The sequence below is a fragment of the Gadus chalcogrammus genome, chromosome 16 (assembly GCF_026213295.1).
Source record: "Gadus chalcogrammus isolate NIFS_2021 chromosome 16, NIFS_Gcha_1.0, whole genome shotgun sequence".
NCBI lineage: Eukaryota > Metazoa > Chordata > Actinopteri > Gadiformes > Gadidae > Gadus > Gadus chalcogrammus.
The window spans coordinates 11,963,364-11,979,366 of record NC_079427.1 but is presented as its reverse complement, the minus strand read 5'-3'; the positions used below and the strand labels follow the sequence as shown (position 1 = coordinate 11,979,366).

The following is a 16,003-nucleotide window of genomic DNA, read 5'->3' as shown; positions in this document are numbered from 1 at the left end:
TGCGCTCTTTATCATGCTCCCTCTCTTTCAAACCAAATTCCCAGCTCGCTCTCTCTCTCTCTCTCTCTCTCTCTCGGTCTCGGTCTCGGTCTCTCTCTCTCTCTCTCTCTCGCTCGGTCTGTCTCTCTGTCTCTCCATCTGTCTGTTTCTCTCACTTTATCTCTCTCTATCTCGTTCCCCCCCCCTCTCCCCCTCCGTCCCCCCTCTGCCTCCCGTTGGGATATGGGATCCCTTCTCTTCTCTATGTAATTACTCCAGCTCCACACTCCCAAGCAGCAGCAGCAGCAGCCTCGTCTTCCCTTTCCCAGTCATCTTCCTAATCTGATCTCTCCCAGCGTTTATTATCAGCACACTCTCACACGCTGCTGCTCCTCGCTGGAGAATGAGCCATGTGCCATTAGGAGATGATATGTGTGTGATAATGCCCTTCCTGGCAAATTACTCCTGATTAGGTACAATAAATATTCTGCCTGCGTGTGTGTGTGTTAGATTGCGCTCCGTGATCCGTGGAAGATTTAAGGGTCCTGCTGTGAGGTGCTGGTGCGTTCGCTGTGCCTCCTGCTCCTCCTCCTCCTCCTCCTCCTCCAACATTGAGACCAACCACTGTGGACGAGCTGTGTCTGAGTTCACAGCGGCGATAACATGTTGAAGCAACCACCCATTATGTGCATTGTGGGGTTGTCATGCGCACAACACATACACACACACACACACACATATGGGCGGGAGCAATGACAAGCACGTGTGGACACGTGCACGCTCGACCTTGATACAGGATAACCAAATTAAATCTCCTCTTGCAAATATTTACCCAGCAGATGATTTGCTCTCGCGGTCTTCAGGGTAGCCAGGCTCAGGTGGCCTCGTGTTGCCCTTCATAAGAGGGCTGCCATGAGGGGAGGGGGGAGGGGGGGGGGTGGAGAGAGGAGAGAGGAAGAAGTGGAGATGATGATATAGTGATGGAAAGAGAGAAGGGGGGGGGAGGGAGGGGAGAGAAAGGGAGAGAGGTCAGGATTACAAGAAGGTAGTGCTGCCATAAGAGAGAGGGAGGAGGAGGAAGAGGGAGGGAGAGAGGGAGGAGAGGAAAGTATAGTGATGGAGAGAGGGAGGAGAGAGGAAGGAAGACAGGAAAGTATTGCTGCAATGAGAGAGAGAGAGAGGGAGAGGGAGAGAGAGAGAAGGGGGAGAAAAAGGGAGAGAGAGAGAGGGGTGACAGAGAAGGTAGAGAAATGAGAAGGGAGAGGGAAAAGGGAGGAATAGAGGTCGACGGTTGAGGCAAAGGGAGGAAAAGAGAGCGATAGGGAGAGAAAGGGGAGTGCGAGGGAGAGAGAGGTAAGTGGGAGGGGTTGATTGGAAAGTGGGCAAACGAAGCAGAGATTAGACAGCACCCGCCGCGTCCCAGCGTGTTTGTCCAGGGTGGACACACTTTAGGTGTAGCATGCAGGCAGTGGCGCTAATAGACAAGCGATGAATGCACGGGCTCGGTGGGTTCTAACGGCAGGAGACGGGTTGTGTGACGGTCTCTTTTGTGATGCAGATGTGCGCCTCTCCGGGATGCCTTCTCCGTTCGCCTATTTTCTCTTGTCCTTCAGACACCCTCCCATCGCTCTCGCTCACTCTCTCGCTCTTTGCCAGAATGCTGCCACTGCTACCCAGAAACAGGCATCACTTTTATCCGGCCTGCCCGTCCCTCCCACCCTCTCTCTCTCTGCCTCAACACCGTGTGTCAGGCCTGTATTAATTTGCGGCCGCTCGCTATTATCCTCTCAGCCATCATTCGTTCATCCTCTTTACACCTCTATGGGTTTATTCTGTTTTTTATTATGGAGTTATTGAGTGAGTGCTCTTGTGATGAGCAGAGAGAGATGGTCAATTCGTCTGACAGGTATTGGCTCCCAGCTTTCCCCTTTGCAGCCCTAGTGATGCTCCTTAAAGCAGCCCTGTTGTGAAACCTACATCTCTCTCCCTCCATCCATCCACCCATCTGTCAAACATATGTCCAATGCATCAATACCTATAGACCCCCTCCATCTCTATATCACTCTGTCCTTCATTATCTCTGTCTCAAGAGTATTTTTCTTTCAAGATTCGTTCTCTTTATTTCTCCCTCTTTCTCTCTTACCCTCTCTCTCGCCCTCTCTCTCTCTCGCCCTCTCTCTCGCTCATATAATACATACTTATCGCCTATCGAGCATCAGGCCCTGGTCTGCAGCGTTCATTAGAATGCAATGCGAAGGAGTCTGCTCATCGTTCACCAGCACAGCCTCTGCCGCCACTCCAGATGTTTTGGTGTTGTTTGTTTTTCTAATCCCTTGCAGGGCTCTCCAGGACACCTACTTACTAATCTGCTTCTGCTTCCCTGCTGAAGCTCTCCTCCTCCTCCTCCTCCACCACCTGCAGGCCTGCGTCTGTCTCCCCTCTCCCGGCCCGGGATTGAATGTAGCCCTCGCCCTGTTCTGGGAGGGACGGACTGGGAATGCGCGATGGATGGGTTTTACTGGGGGCCGCGGGGCGTCGTTCACGGAGAGTGATGGGGAGGCTATAGTCTGTGTCACCGTCGTGACAGAGGTCCTGCCGGATGATGTACTAGTGTGCTCTGAACTCAAAGCGGGGTGCGTGCCTATCGATTGACAATACGATTGATCGCAGGCAACTCAATCATAATAGCTCCCCACCCCCCTCCCAACACTTGCTCTAGGTATTGATTATGTCAATGGAAACTAAAAAAGTCAAAGGTGTGCGTTTGTGAGAGAGAACGATGGGACCTGGCTTGTGTGTGTGTGTGTGTGTGTGTGTGTGTGTGTGTGTGTGTGTGTGTGTGTGTGTGTGTGTGTGTGTGTGTGTGTGTGTGTGTGTGTGTGTGTGTGTGTGTGTGTGTGTTTACAAACACAGTAACCACAAACATGCAACGATGCAACCGGCCTTATTCTTGACCCTGTGTGTGTGAACGTTACGTCTCCAAACCTATTCGTGTTTGTGTGTGAACGATGAGACCACCCTTATTCTTGACCCTTTGTGTGTGTGTGTGTGTGTGTGAACGATGCTACCTGCCTTATTCGTAGCCCTGCTTGTGTGTACGATGGGACCTGACTTCTATGTGTGTGTTCGGGAAATGCGACTTGGCTTATTTAAAACCCTGTGTGTGTGTGTGTGTGAACGATGCGACCGGACTTATCCTTGACCCTGTGTGTGTATCTGTCTGCCACCCAGGTTCACGGAGGCGGACACCATCGTGATGGGCGACGTGACGTACGGCGCCTGCTGCGTGGACGACTTCACCGCCCGGGCCCTGGGGGCCGACTTCATGGTGCACTACGGCCACAGCTGTCTCAGTAAGTGGGTCCCCCACTCCCCCCATCGCCGCCACCGTCGGACACCCTTGATTCATCCAAGCTGTACATTTCATTCTTTCCACTCTCTGCTCTTTTATTTATTTATTTTTTTGCCGTGTTTCATATATTTTTCTTCCGGAGCTGTCTCTGTTTCTCGCCCACTTTCTCTCCGTCTGTGTCTCTTGCTCTCGGCTCTCGCTCCCTCTCTCTGTGTTTGTGCGTCTCTCTCTCTCGCTCGCTCTCTTGCTCTCCCTCTCTCCCTCTATCTCTGTTTGTGCGTCTCTCCTGTTCGTTCTCCGTCTCTCGCTCTTTCTCTCGCTCCATCTCTCGCAACTATTGTCTGTAGAGTTCACTGTTTTTGCCCAGCTTTTTTCTTTCTTTCCCAGAGCTTAGTTTTTTTGTTTTGTTTTTGCACACACACACACACACACACACACACACACACACACACACACACACACACACACACACACACACACACACACACACACACACACACACACACACACACACACACACACACACACACACACACACACACAGTTGAATTGCGTACACCTGGGTAGCAACTGTCTCTCACTGAGTAAACGTTGGACGGCCGGAGCCCACGGCCTCCGTCCCGCTGAGAGCGCCGCTGCTTTGCGGAGGGTAAGACAAACCGACAGGTGGTACCGATGGGCTGCAGCGGGGCAACTAGTGAGTGCCTCTCTCTCGATGTCTCGCTCTTTTTCTCTCTCTCTCTCTCTCTCTCTCTCTCTCTCTCTCTCTCTCTCTCTCTCTCTCTCTCTCTCTCTCTCTCTCTCTCTCTCTCTCTCTCTCTCTCTCTCTCTCTCTCTCTCTCTCTCTCTCTCTCTCTCTCTCTCTCTCTCTCTCTCTCTCTCTCTCTCTCTCTCTGTGTGTGTGTCTCTCTGTCTCTGACCCTCTCAATCTCTCCCCCACTCTCTCTCCCTCTATCTCTCTCCTATGAAGGGCCTCTCAGACCTTTGGAGCCGGGGCAACACACTCGGCAGCAGACGATCAATGTGGAACATGCATTAGCGCTGTCCTTTGAAAACCCATGAGCCGGTCTTAAGGACAGTTCACCTTTGCCCCCCCCCCACCCCCACCCCTAGCGCCCGCTCAGCACTGGAGGAAAATGCTAAATCAATAGTTCTGATATATCTCCACAAAAACAACTCCAAACCGCCCAAATACCAGAAATGACCAACAGAATATTAATCCTGTTCGACTGCTCTCTATCTCCTTCTCCGTGTTGTATTGTGTGTGTGTGTGCGTGTGCGTGTATTGTGTGGGGATAGACAAGCTGCAGTGGGCGAATGTTTGTTTGTTTGTTTGTTCTGTGGGTGAGTTGGTGTCGTGTTTTTCATCTGGCACACAGGAGAACTAGGACGACTCAAACAGGATATTTAAGGGCCTTTGTCTTCACCGTCGCCGTGCGTTTCTCTCAGTGACATTTTATTCATATTTCATATTTATATTTAGTAGACGCTTTTGTCTAAAGCCTTTTACAAACACTCACACACACATTCACACACAGAGGCGGATTCAACCATGCAAGGCGACAACGGGAGTGGTTAGGGTGAGATGCCTTGCTCAGGGTCACCTCGACACTGGTTAGTTGGAGATCGGGATCAACCTCGCTGTACCTGCTGACCTACTGCCTCCGTTTTGACATTTCATCCCATAATGTCAAACACATTATTCTGTCTGAATTAAAGGTGGTATGTTGACGATGTTGAGCTAACAATTTCTCTCTCCTCTCTCTCTCCTCGCTCTCTCAGTCCCTTCAAATACAATGTGGACCTTACATTTCTTGTTTTTGTGGGGGCTGGTGCTTTAGCGCCACTATTGTGAAGAGGGAGTGTTGGTCCATCTCACTTCGTTGTTTACCACTCTGGTCTCATGGTTACTCCTTCAGGGATTCCTACACACAGAAAGGAAAAGTGTGTTTGTGTGTTTGGGTTCGTGTGTGTATGTGTGCGGAGTGGAAACTACTTCCATCATCCGTTCTACTAGGTTCAGGGCCGGCCGACTTGGGGACAGACGTGTGTACAATGAAAACTGAGGGCTGTGTGAACCACGGCCAACCCAGATAAGTTATGATGGTCTGTTCCTCTGGCATATTTGCTGCAGGACTAGTGTCCCCTGTCCCCTTTATCTGTATTAAGGGATAGCAAAGCACATTTAGGTGCGAGGCGGGCTGCTTCCCGCACAGGGTTTTGTTTACTTCCTTTGTCTGTCTATCTATCGAACAAGCCTACGTGATATGAATGATTTATCAGCTCTCGTCAACACTGCAGTTTGGATGCGCTGTGAGTTTTATGTGTCTCCGGTCCGTCTGTGAAACAGTGGGACGTAAACATTAACAAGCGATGCCATGGTGTTTTGGTTTCTTTCCCGGACAAGAGGAGTTTTACCCTGTCCGTCAGCACTTTCAGCTAATTGGGAATAAACGTGTTGGGCCCTCTGAACCTCAAGATCCTTGAGGAGTACAGTTTGTGCTGCGCAGACTTGCCTTAAGCTTATGAGAGATACATTTTTTAGGAACAATAGTGCAATGTTCCATTCTCTCTATAGATGCCCAATTTTCAACATATTTATAGTCGACTTAATCAAGGTTAATCAAGTGAATTCTTGAGTATCAGCAATCATCAGTCATCAATCAATCAAATCATCAAATGACATTTACACAATGCACCGTTATCCAACATGATGTATTGCTCAAAGGGTTAGGTCAAGATTTGGGATTTTGCGACTTTTGTGGTCCTACCCTGTTGAATTAGTGATGGTTTCAGGGTTCTCCTGTACGTACCTGGTACCGGTTAGCCTTCTATTTCAAACCCCTTCCAGATAATGCAAACATTGAGCTATTTCCATACCGTGTGTATATGGAATAAACTATGTTAACACGCATGCTAATTCCAAAAACGAGAATTCGGCTTAGTAGACAACCGTTTACTGGAGCAGTATTTTGTTGTGATATCCCCGAGTTCTTCAAGTCAGCTGTGTTGTTATTTTAAGGGTATCTTGCCTCATTGCACACAGCCCAGCCGAGGTTGAAACTGTTATTCAGGAAATTGTAAAAAAAGGTTAAAAAGCCAAAGCAAGAACATATTTTAAAACTGCAAGCATCTCACAAAGTATTTGCAGCGCACACACACCACAGACCGCCCTCTCCCGGAGCCATTCACAGAGGCGTGTCTCTTGGGGGCAGTAAGTCTTCCCAAGGGGTTTGGAGTGAGCCCGAGTCATGTTGGAGAGTACATGTTGTTTATGTGTTGTGTAGCAGCCCCTGTAGGCGAAGATGGGGCCCAGCGCGCAGCTTAGCACTTATTGACACTGATGTCGTTTACTAAGCTATCAACACAAAGCATTGCACAGCTTTTCAACTTGGACTCTATTTTGCGATTGGGTCTAACAAACAGAGACATCCTTTCTTGAGAATGCCGCAACCCTAATCTGCAAAGGGGCTCCTATGTTAGCCTTTGGGCAACAATGCATGTCCTCTGAAATAAGTTGTTTTGCTTGTTTGTGGACCAAACATGGTGTCATTTGGAGCATTGCTTATTCTGAGGTATTTTCTGATGATTTCCATGTACATAAAGTTGTTTCCTGAGTCACGAGTCATGTCTCAAAGCCGAAAACATTTCCAGCATGTGAAATCTGCCCATATGCCATCATTGAGGCAGAGTTGGAGGTATGTCTTTGACCCCAAAGTATCCTACTTTGCACCCTGTGTGCGAACTGATCCCTAACTTTTTGGAGACCTTCTCACCAGGAATCCATAAAACATTCGACCAGTCTGGGGCTTAGCTATTGCGGAAAAAATTTCAGACTAATAATCAATCAACCCCACATAACAATCGGAATCCGCAAACACTCTGTGAACACCACCACAACACCACAACACAAACAAACTAAAGGACAACCATTTTGTTTGCCGCCGATCAAAAGCCGTCTTGATTGCGGCCCTGATCCGTAGTTCCCCGATCCCGGGCCTTCACTGTCCTTCAGGAAGTAACGACATCACCACGCCCCAGAGCCATCAGTCACAGCTCGTCAACACCGACAGCGGCGGACATCTTAACTCCGGAATACAGATGACTGGGGCCTCGCTGGGCCATGAGGGCGCCCGATGATGGATGCCCAGCGTGAGGGGCTGAGCTTGAAGAGACTGATCAGCACTCGGGGAAGCTACCCGGGATGTCGCACAAGACCGAATCACGGAGATCCACGAACGCTGTTGATTACAGCTGTGGGGGGGGGGTGGGGGTTGGATTGATGCACGCTTGTTTCACGTGCACGGTGAAAAATTGCACCAACTGAAAGTTTGATTAGTTTCTGAAAGCTGGGTTCCGGCTACATATCTTAGGTAGGATTTTAGGCCTAATAAAAGAATTCCTCTCCGTGCTTCTATTTTGAACCTTGTCCCGATGCTAAATTTCTGGTTTACAATAGATGTCACCCTCTCTCAAGGCCTCCTTTTAAAGCCCCTTGATAGCCGAGCACAGCCCACCAGACATTAAGGAGGACAGCCTCTAAGTTCTCAGGGCCTGGCCAATCGTTTGAAACTCTGTTAAGGAGTCCCATCATTTAATTTCGATGCCGTCGATCGAATGCATGCAACGCAAGGGGATGCTACACCTTTATGAATGACGAAAAACAAAGTTGGTGCGAAAGAGTGCAGATTTTCCTCCTTCAGTCACGGTCGTCCATCTGTGTCCGTGTCGGCGGCGAGCGGCAAGCGCGCCGAGTCAACTGGCGTGAAGGAAATGCGTAAATAAGAGCTCATTCTCCGTAGCGGGCGGCGGCAGCCCGTCCGCCTCATTGACCGGCGCCCTAATTGCATTGACTAAGTGCTGGCGGGGCCGCCTGGTTAATGTGATCACAGGGCCGATCGATGCCACTTTGCTCTGCCCTTTACGCCACCGCGGACGGTAAACAGCCCTTCGTCGGCAGCTCCTCTCCGCCGGGACTTTTAGGCCCGGCGCGGCCCCCGCTTTGCCTGCCTTTCAAGTCCTATCGAACCGCGGCGTGCCCAAGCTTTGGTCCCCGTTGTCCCGCGCGGTCGCAGACCCCCCCACCCGAACCCTGCGCCCCACTCCGACCCCCCCCCTTGACTCGCTCTGTTAATTGGTGGACCACCGACGCATCCCACATCCTGACCCCCCCCCCCCCCCCGTCTCTTTGAATTTATTCAGATCCCCCGAATCAAACCCAGCGTTCGCCCTGGCCCGCTTTCTTTGGCTTTCCTCGCTGTGCGCCCCCACCCGTTTCCGTTTCCTCTTCCTCTCCGTCTGTCTGTTGATATGGATATCATCCCATGCTTCTATCTATCCTATTACATCTACACCCCTCGCCAGAACCTCCCTGATACCTCCACCCCTTCCTCCACCCGTATCGCCAACCCCTGGGTGACATTACTCTCCTTTTCATCTATCGCTTCCATCTTTTTCACACTTATCTGGGCAATCAGTTCAGCTTTGTTCACTGAACAGCGTTGACATCATAAGGGGGGCACCGGTTTCTTAATTAAAACTACAACCCAACCCAACCCAGTTCCTTTCCTCGTGGTCGGGGAATTTAATACGTGTTAGTGTGCGTGCGTGCGTGTGTGTGTGTGTGGGTGCTCATAATTCTGAGGGTCAATGCCAAAGATAATGCGTCCCCATCACCCCCTCCCCGGGCGCTGTTTCTGTGTCCTCCTGGACCCCGGCCCATCCTGCTCCTCCCCTCTCCTCTTCCTCTCCCTACCCCGGCTCTCCCAGCCAAGGCTCTCTGGGCCCCACCGCGGACCAAATGGCCTGTGAAATTAATGGCATTCATAGTAATCACACGTGTCCCTCTCCTTGCCGTAAAAAATAACTGAGCACCCTTCATCACTCCTCCCCCCCCCACACACCACACCTCGGTGTGATCAGGGGCTGGCATCGTCCCCGCCTAGGATGGTATCACCACGTCGCAGGTTTGTGCCGCTGCCGTGCACATGTGGATGTTCACACGCAGGCCGTGTGTCGGGACCACGCAGCAGCGCGAATGCGGCTTTGGCTGTCAGCGCCATGAATAGTGCATGTACGTGCACTGCACTGCTGGCTCACCTGACATAACAGAGTAAATAATTAATTCTCTCTTTATCTTTCTCCCTCTCTCTCTCTTCCCTCCCTGCAGTCCCCATAGATTCCACCGCAGGCATTAAGATGCTGTACGTGTTCGTGGACATCCAGATGGACAATGCCCACTTCCTGGACACGGTCAAGTTCAACTTCCCCGCCGGACACTACCTGGCGCTGGTCAGCACCATCCAGTTTGTGGCTGCGCTCCAGGTGAGGAGTGGGGCGCTGTGCGTGTGTTTGAGAGAGAGTAATGTGTGTGATAGAGAACAATGTGTGTGAGAGAGATACAGCGAGAGGTGTTTGTGTTGCTGCGTGTTTCACACAGATGCTAACACTCCCTCTCTCCCTCCCTCCCTCTTCCTCCCCCTTCATGTTTGCTTGTGGTTCCCTGATAAAACAACCTTTCTTGTTTAAGTCATGCAGCTACCATCAGGCACTTCACAGGTTTTAAAGTCAGGCCCAGGTGTGGGCTTCCTTAAAACACAGCTTGAGCTATTTCAGACGTGGTAAAGAGAGATGGGACTGAACTCAAGGGAGCTCTTATTTCACGCCCTGCTTATCTTGCAGGCTCTCAACATTAGTAGTAGCAGGAGGTTATTAGACGCAGCAGCTACTCAACATTCACGCTGGTACGATGCTCCTGAATGCGCCCTCTCTCTCTCTCTTTGCCTCTCTCTCTCCCTTCCTCCCTCTCCCCCCTGCTGATGTGTTTCTCCTTTGCTGCAGGCTGTGAGTGCAGCCCTGAGGCCAGAGTATGAAGTGCTGGTTCCACAGTGTCGGCCGTTGTCCCCGGGAGAGATCCTGGGCTGCACCTCTCCCCGCCTGGACCGCAACGTCAACGCTATAATGTAAGGACCTTTCCTCCTCCTCCTCCTCCTCCTCCTCCTCCTCCTCCTCCTCCTCTTTCTCCTCCTCCTCTTTCTTCTCTTCCTTCTACTCCTCTCTTGCCTCTTTCTCCCCCTCATCCTCATCATCCTCATCTTCCCCAGTCCACTTCCTCCCCCTTCTCCTCCTCCTCCACCACCTTATCTTTCCCTCTTCATCTTCCTCCTCTTCCCCTTATTTTATTGTGCATTAGAGAAACCATGTTGAACTTGTTCCAGAAAGTATGGGCCTTGGAAGTGTTGATTTTCTTTAAATCATGCTGTTTGGATTACATAATCCAGGTAATCAATAGCCTAGTCTAGTCTACGTCTATGTTAGTCCACACACACACACACACACACACGCACACACACACACACAAGCCCACCATCTCATCATAGACACTGGTGCAAGTTAAGGCGAAGGCCGGTATGCTGTTAGTAAGACTCAACCAGACCCACAGCGAGGTTCAAGGAGCGACCCGCTCCTCTCTCTGTTGAGTCATCGTATCACTTGGCCCAGATAGGTTCCGTAATTACTCTTGGTGCTTGCCACCGCCACATGAACAATATGTAATTAGGGGGCTTAAGATGTCATGTCAGGCACAGCCAGCTGTCTCACACAGCTCCCCGACCTCCGCCTGCAATTGTATCCGGACGATACATGGAGTCCATGCTCTGGAGTCACGGTGTGTGAACCATTGAGGAGAAGCCAGGCGCTGCCGGCCGAAGCGATGTTCCCAATTTGCAATCCCAGGGCCGCCGATGTCCCCGTGTTGTGACTGGCCGCCTTGGCTCCCCGGGGGGTTGTTTTGATACCCACCCCAGCTGTGGGGGACGCCTTTCATGAGGCTGTGTCATGTTTTAAATTCCGCTTTTCAGCCCGAAATGAAAAGAGGTGGAAGCTAGCGGAAGGCTTTTTGCAGAACGGTAGGAAAAGCAGGTCAACGTTACATCAGTCACATCAACAGGGCTGGGGTTTGGTGTTGGTCACGTGGAACACATTTGTTTATGCAGACAAACGCACACACAAACATACACTTCACCCCCAATGTATCGAAACTCAAACGCTACCCTGCGTTACTGTGCGTTTCCGTGTGTTACCCTTTGTCACCATGTGTAACCGTGCATTACCCTGCGTTACCGTGTTGTACCATGCGTTACCATGTGTTACCATTCTGTTACTTTGTGTTACGATGCGTTACATTGTGTAACGATGCATTACCATACGAGTGAGCGGGAGGAAGGCCATGCAAGGACAAGCGGGGGAGACTGCATCAGCCATACCCCGAGGTTAAAAAATGTGTGATGGAGAATGTGTGTGTGTGTGTGTGTGTGTGTGTGTGTGTGTGTGTGTGTGTGTGTGTGTGTGTGTGTGTGTGTGTGTGTGTGTGTGTGTGTGTGTGTGTGTGTGTGTGTGTGTGTGTGTGTGTGTGTGTGTGTTGAAGGAAACTTACAGGTTCGAGGTCTGTTTTACCCATTAGAACGCATGGATTGTCTTTGATGTTTGAGTTGGTTTGGTTCAAGGTGTGACGGCACGGAGGCCTTGGGAATTACTTTGCCGTAAAATTGGTCTCACTTTTTCTTGACTTTTTTTTCTCTTTGTCTCTTGTTACATTCCCCTTCCGCTGCACTTTATTTGTGTCTATAAAGTGGTTTTGTTGGTTTTTATTAGATAATATCAATACCAAAACGCTGGCAAAACAAAGTGGTAGTCATCTCCGCCGCCATCCAAGGAAAAATATTAAAACATTACTTTGCTATATCTTCCTGAGGGGAAAACAATGTCTCTGTTTGACTGCGATGCATGAATATACATGGCCTTCACAAAGGTTGTAACACAAGCTGTGGGACAGCAACACCACCACCCATTGCATTGGGATCCTCAGATAGATGGATAGATAGATAGATAGATAGATAGATAGATAGATAGGCGGTGGATTCAGTCAGCGGTCTCCACTCTGTGGGATGGATCGGCTCACAGGATATATGCTACCTGTGCTGGAAAACCTTGTCTTTCGGTTCTTATTAAAGCACTCCAAAACATCTCATCTCCTGCCTGAAGTGGACCCTCCCCCCCGGATCGTTGAGGTAGAAGTGAGGTGGCAGTTTGTGATTTTGTGGAGAAGGTCTGAGCAGCAATGCTCCATGAAGCAAGCCCTCCTGGTCTCTGCCAAAATCGACATCACTAGTGGACATTAAACATGAATTCTTATCATTTTACACAGTTTCTGTGGTTTAAGCGCTTCAACTCTTTAACTTTAGCCGCCGCTCGTGGGTTGAATGGGTTGTTTAGAATTAAGAATTGGATTTTAAAATGGGATTGGCCTCATTGCCTTGCCTTGTTCAGCTGGCATGTTTTTCTTGGGTCCTTCTCTCTTTTTTTCATTCATGTGTGAACACAAGAGAATCAAGGCCAGTGCTATAGCACGGCGTGGTGTCCTTGTGCTTATTCACGAAGGTTAGTCCGTCTCCGTCGCAATAATGGGCAATAATTCTGCACGGAGGAGGAAGAGTGCATTGAGAGAGAAAAAACTCGGCCCGCCGTCTTCCTCGGCTCTGCATTTCGTAACAGTTTTATTATTAGCACCGAGCTTAAGACGAGAGGACCATGAGGTGTTGCGTAACGGGAGAGGAGACGCATTTGCATTAACCACCCGAGCAACAGCAGCAGCAGCCCTCGATGAAGAAACCAAAGGGCGGCGCGAGGCGCAGAGACGGACTCGGAGACTCTGTGGAAAGATAGATTTATAAAATCCCTTGCCGGTCGTCCCTTTAATGCGGGAGGGGGGAGGGGGGGGGGGGTGGAGAGACACTGCAGGGGAAGGAGAAGGAGGGACAGACTGAATATGATTTCACATTTCTCCATCCTGCTGTAAAGCTGCCCAGGCCTCACTCTGCCTTCAGTTCAACTTGTTAACACACAGACAGACAATCACACAACCACACACGTACACACAGAGGAAAAAAGAAGGAAAAAATGATTTTGCTCTGCCCTCTAGGTAGCCCACCCACAACCTGCTTCAGTCGCTGCCCTGAATAGAGCAATTACTGGGTTTTAATTGTCTGTCATTTCCCTGTGGTCCTCGTAAGACTGTAAAGTAATGAGCGCTGTAGTATGGGCCCCCGTGCAAAGTTGATAGCATGACTCCCCTCCGAGCCAGCTCCTGGGAAGAGACGTGCCTGTGTCTGTCTCTGTGTGTGGGTATGGCCACGCACGGCCATGGCGTTATGTAGTCGGCGTTTGGAGATCACATGGGTGTGGAGATGCAGGTGGCGCCCTCTCTGTGAAGCTTCGGAATTTCGGAGGTGCGCGCCACGTGACTCATCGCCGTAACAACCGTGCGTGTGTTGTTGCGCCTTGATGACGTCATTTGGTTAAAGACCCCCCGCCCACCAACCCAACCGGCCCATAACCTTCCCCTAGGTCACCCTGGGTCCTGAGAGGAAGTGTGGAAGGAGGCGGCACTAGGGGGTGGCTGGGGCGAATCTGAATCCGCTCCACAGGGGGTGCTGACAGCTGTCGGGGTCCCCAAGGGCAGAGGGAGTACGTCAGAGCGAGAGCGGGGAGGACTCTCTCCTTCCTCGTTGGATCCATGGGTTGGCTCAGTGTGTGACGGCGTCTGTGGTTTGTCTTGTAGATACCTGGGAGATGGCCGGTTCCACCTGGAGTCCATCATGATCGCCAACCCTGACCTCCCGGCCTACAGGTGAGTCTCGGGGCTTCACCTCGACACAAACCGAAAAAGCTGATTCAATTGAGACGTGTGTACGCTGACTCTAATTATTTTAGCTGCTTTCGGTAAACGGTGTTCCTCATTACGTCCTCATTATAAAACCACATCAAAGCCGTGCCCGGCTGCGTTTTATTTCATTATTTCACGGTACAAAAAGTAGCGTGTCGGACCGTTTATCGTTGCGATGACGCGTGTACGCGTGTGTTAGTGACGTCTTACAGCCCTGGTGATTGCCGGGTCACAATCGCATTTTGTTCAGACCCTGAAGTGTTTTGTGTAGCGTCTTGTTTGTATGCAAAGCAGAGTGTCGGGGTGTTGTTAAAAAACGCACACGCCGCTACACAGATCACAGATATTTCTTCTCACAAACGAGATGGTAATCATGAGAGAGTGCGTTGTGCTCCGGCGATAGATGAGATGCTCAGGATAGCCTCCGTTTCATCCGCGAGACAGTACCTGCCGTCATGCTCCATGGCTTCCCCTGATTGGATTTTCTCATCTTTTCTTGACTTCCTGTCCTCAAGGTGCATACCTGTTATTAACCGGTGGGTGTTAATGGGGCTCAATCTGCATAATAAAGTTGTTTTGATCCTCGCGTTAAGTGTGTGTGTGTGCGGTAGGTACTCAGCATGTGTGGGTGGGGTATTTAGCCTTTGTGGGTATGGTGTGGTAGGTATTAAACTGTGTGTGTGTGTGTGTGCAGATATGACCCTTACAGTAAGGTGTTCTCCAGAGAGTACTACGACCATGACGCAATGAAAGCCATCCGGCTCAAGTCCATCGAACAGGCTCGTTCGGCCCAGAGATGGGGCCTCATCCTGGGGACACTGGGCCGGCAGGGGAGCCCCAAAGTGCTGGAGGTAAGCGCCTGATTCCTGCCAATGGGCTTGTCCAGGCGTCCACATGTCCGTAGGCCTCTAATGTAACTCCTTTTGTAATGTGAATGTCTCTCGGGGTGGGTTTAAGTGACTTGGTGCACACATAGGACATGCGGTCTCCACACTGACAGCTTATTATTTCATAAGTTTAAGGGGTTTCAGCCCGTCAAACGTCCCAGCGCTAATCCAGCGAGCCTTAGACCTCGCTCTAAAGGGGGTTATGTTTGTGTGTGTGTGTGTTTGTGTCTGTTTGTGTGTGTCCGCGTGCGTGTGTGTGAGCTAGTGTGCTTGCGCCAGTGTGTGTGCATCAGCGTTCACGACCCGATGCTCTTGTTAGCCCGCATGCGACAGGCGTTCAGGGGATGTGCATGTAAGCGTGCGTGCGTCAGCCCCCGGCTTCCAATTCATCGGCTACAAATCCCTCTATCCAGTCAATAACCCCCGCCCTCCCGCTCCACACATGCCCCGCTCTCCTCTCCTTGCCTTTGTTCTCCTGCCTCCGTTTGATCTGACTTCATGAGCTGTGCTCGACTCTCTCTATCCCCTCCCTGCTCCCACTCCCTTCTTTAATTTGTATGCATACAGGACCAGGTGTAGGGTGGGGCCATGGTGCGAGAGAGAGAGAGAGAGAGCGAGGGACAGCCATCCTCTGAGAACGCTCCGGCCCCCAGGGTTGGGCCGAGGTGGTTCTAAACGCCAGGCCGTGTTTATTTCCCCTTTCTCTCTGGTTGTCAGAGTGCAGAGTCTATTCTGTCCCGCACGCGGCGGCGCCGGGGTGGCTTTTGTAAACACACAAACACTTGAGGGAGTTTACATTTAGTATGTAAAATGTCAACCTGGAGAGCCCGAGAGCTGTCTCCTTTCACCGTCGGCGGGGGGAGAGAGGAGAGCGGAGGTTCCAGCAGAGTACCAGGTCCCCCGCCAGCACTCCCCTGGTGGCGGTGTGTCCCGATTAAGAAAGTGGAGCGAGATAACCCCCGCTGTCTGAGGACCTTATCTCCCATAAGGGAGCACAAAGCGCCTGGCGCTCTCCTCCCCGTACCTCTTAGTAAAGTGGGCTTTTATCTCCCCAAAGTACCC

At 50.9% G+C, this 16,003-nt stretch overlaps 1 protein-coding gene across 1 annotated transcript in view; it reads left to right on the top strand.

The window, feature by feature from the left end:
- Nucleotides 1-16,003, top strand: part of dph1 (diphthamide biosynthesis 1) — a 59,136-nt gene that overhangs the window by 26,612 nt on the left and 16,521 nt on the right. Inside the window, exons 4-8 of the mRNA XM_056611341.1 lie at nt 3,211-3,332; nt 9,501-9,655; nt 10,172-10,293; nt 13,950-14,018; nt 14,749-14,905. Coding sequence (XP_056467316.1) covers nt 3,211-3,332; nt 9,501-9,655; nt 10,172-10,293; nt 13,950-14,018; nt 14,749-14,905 — 625 coding nt within the window. The remainder of the gene's footprint in view (nt 1-3,210; nt 3,333-9,500; nt 9,656-10,171; nt 10,294-13,949; nt 14,019-14,748; nt 14,906-16,003) is intronic.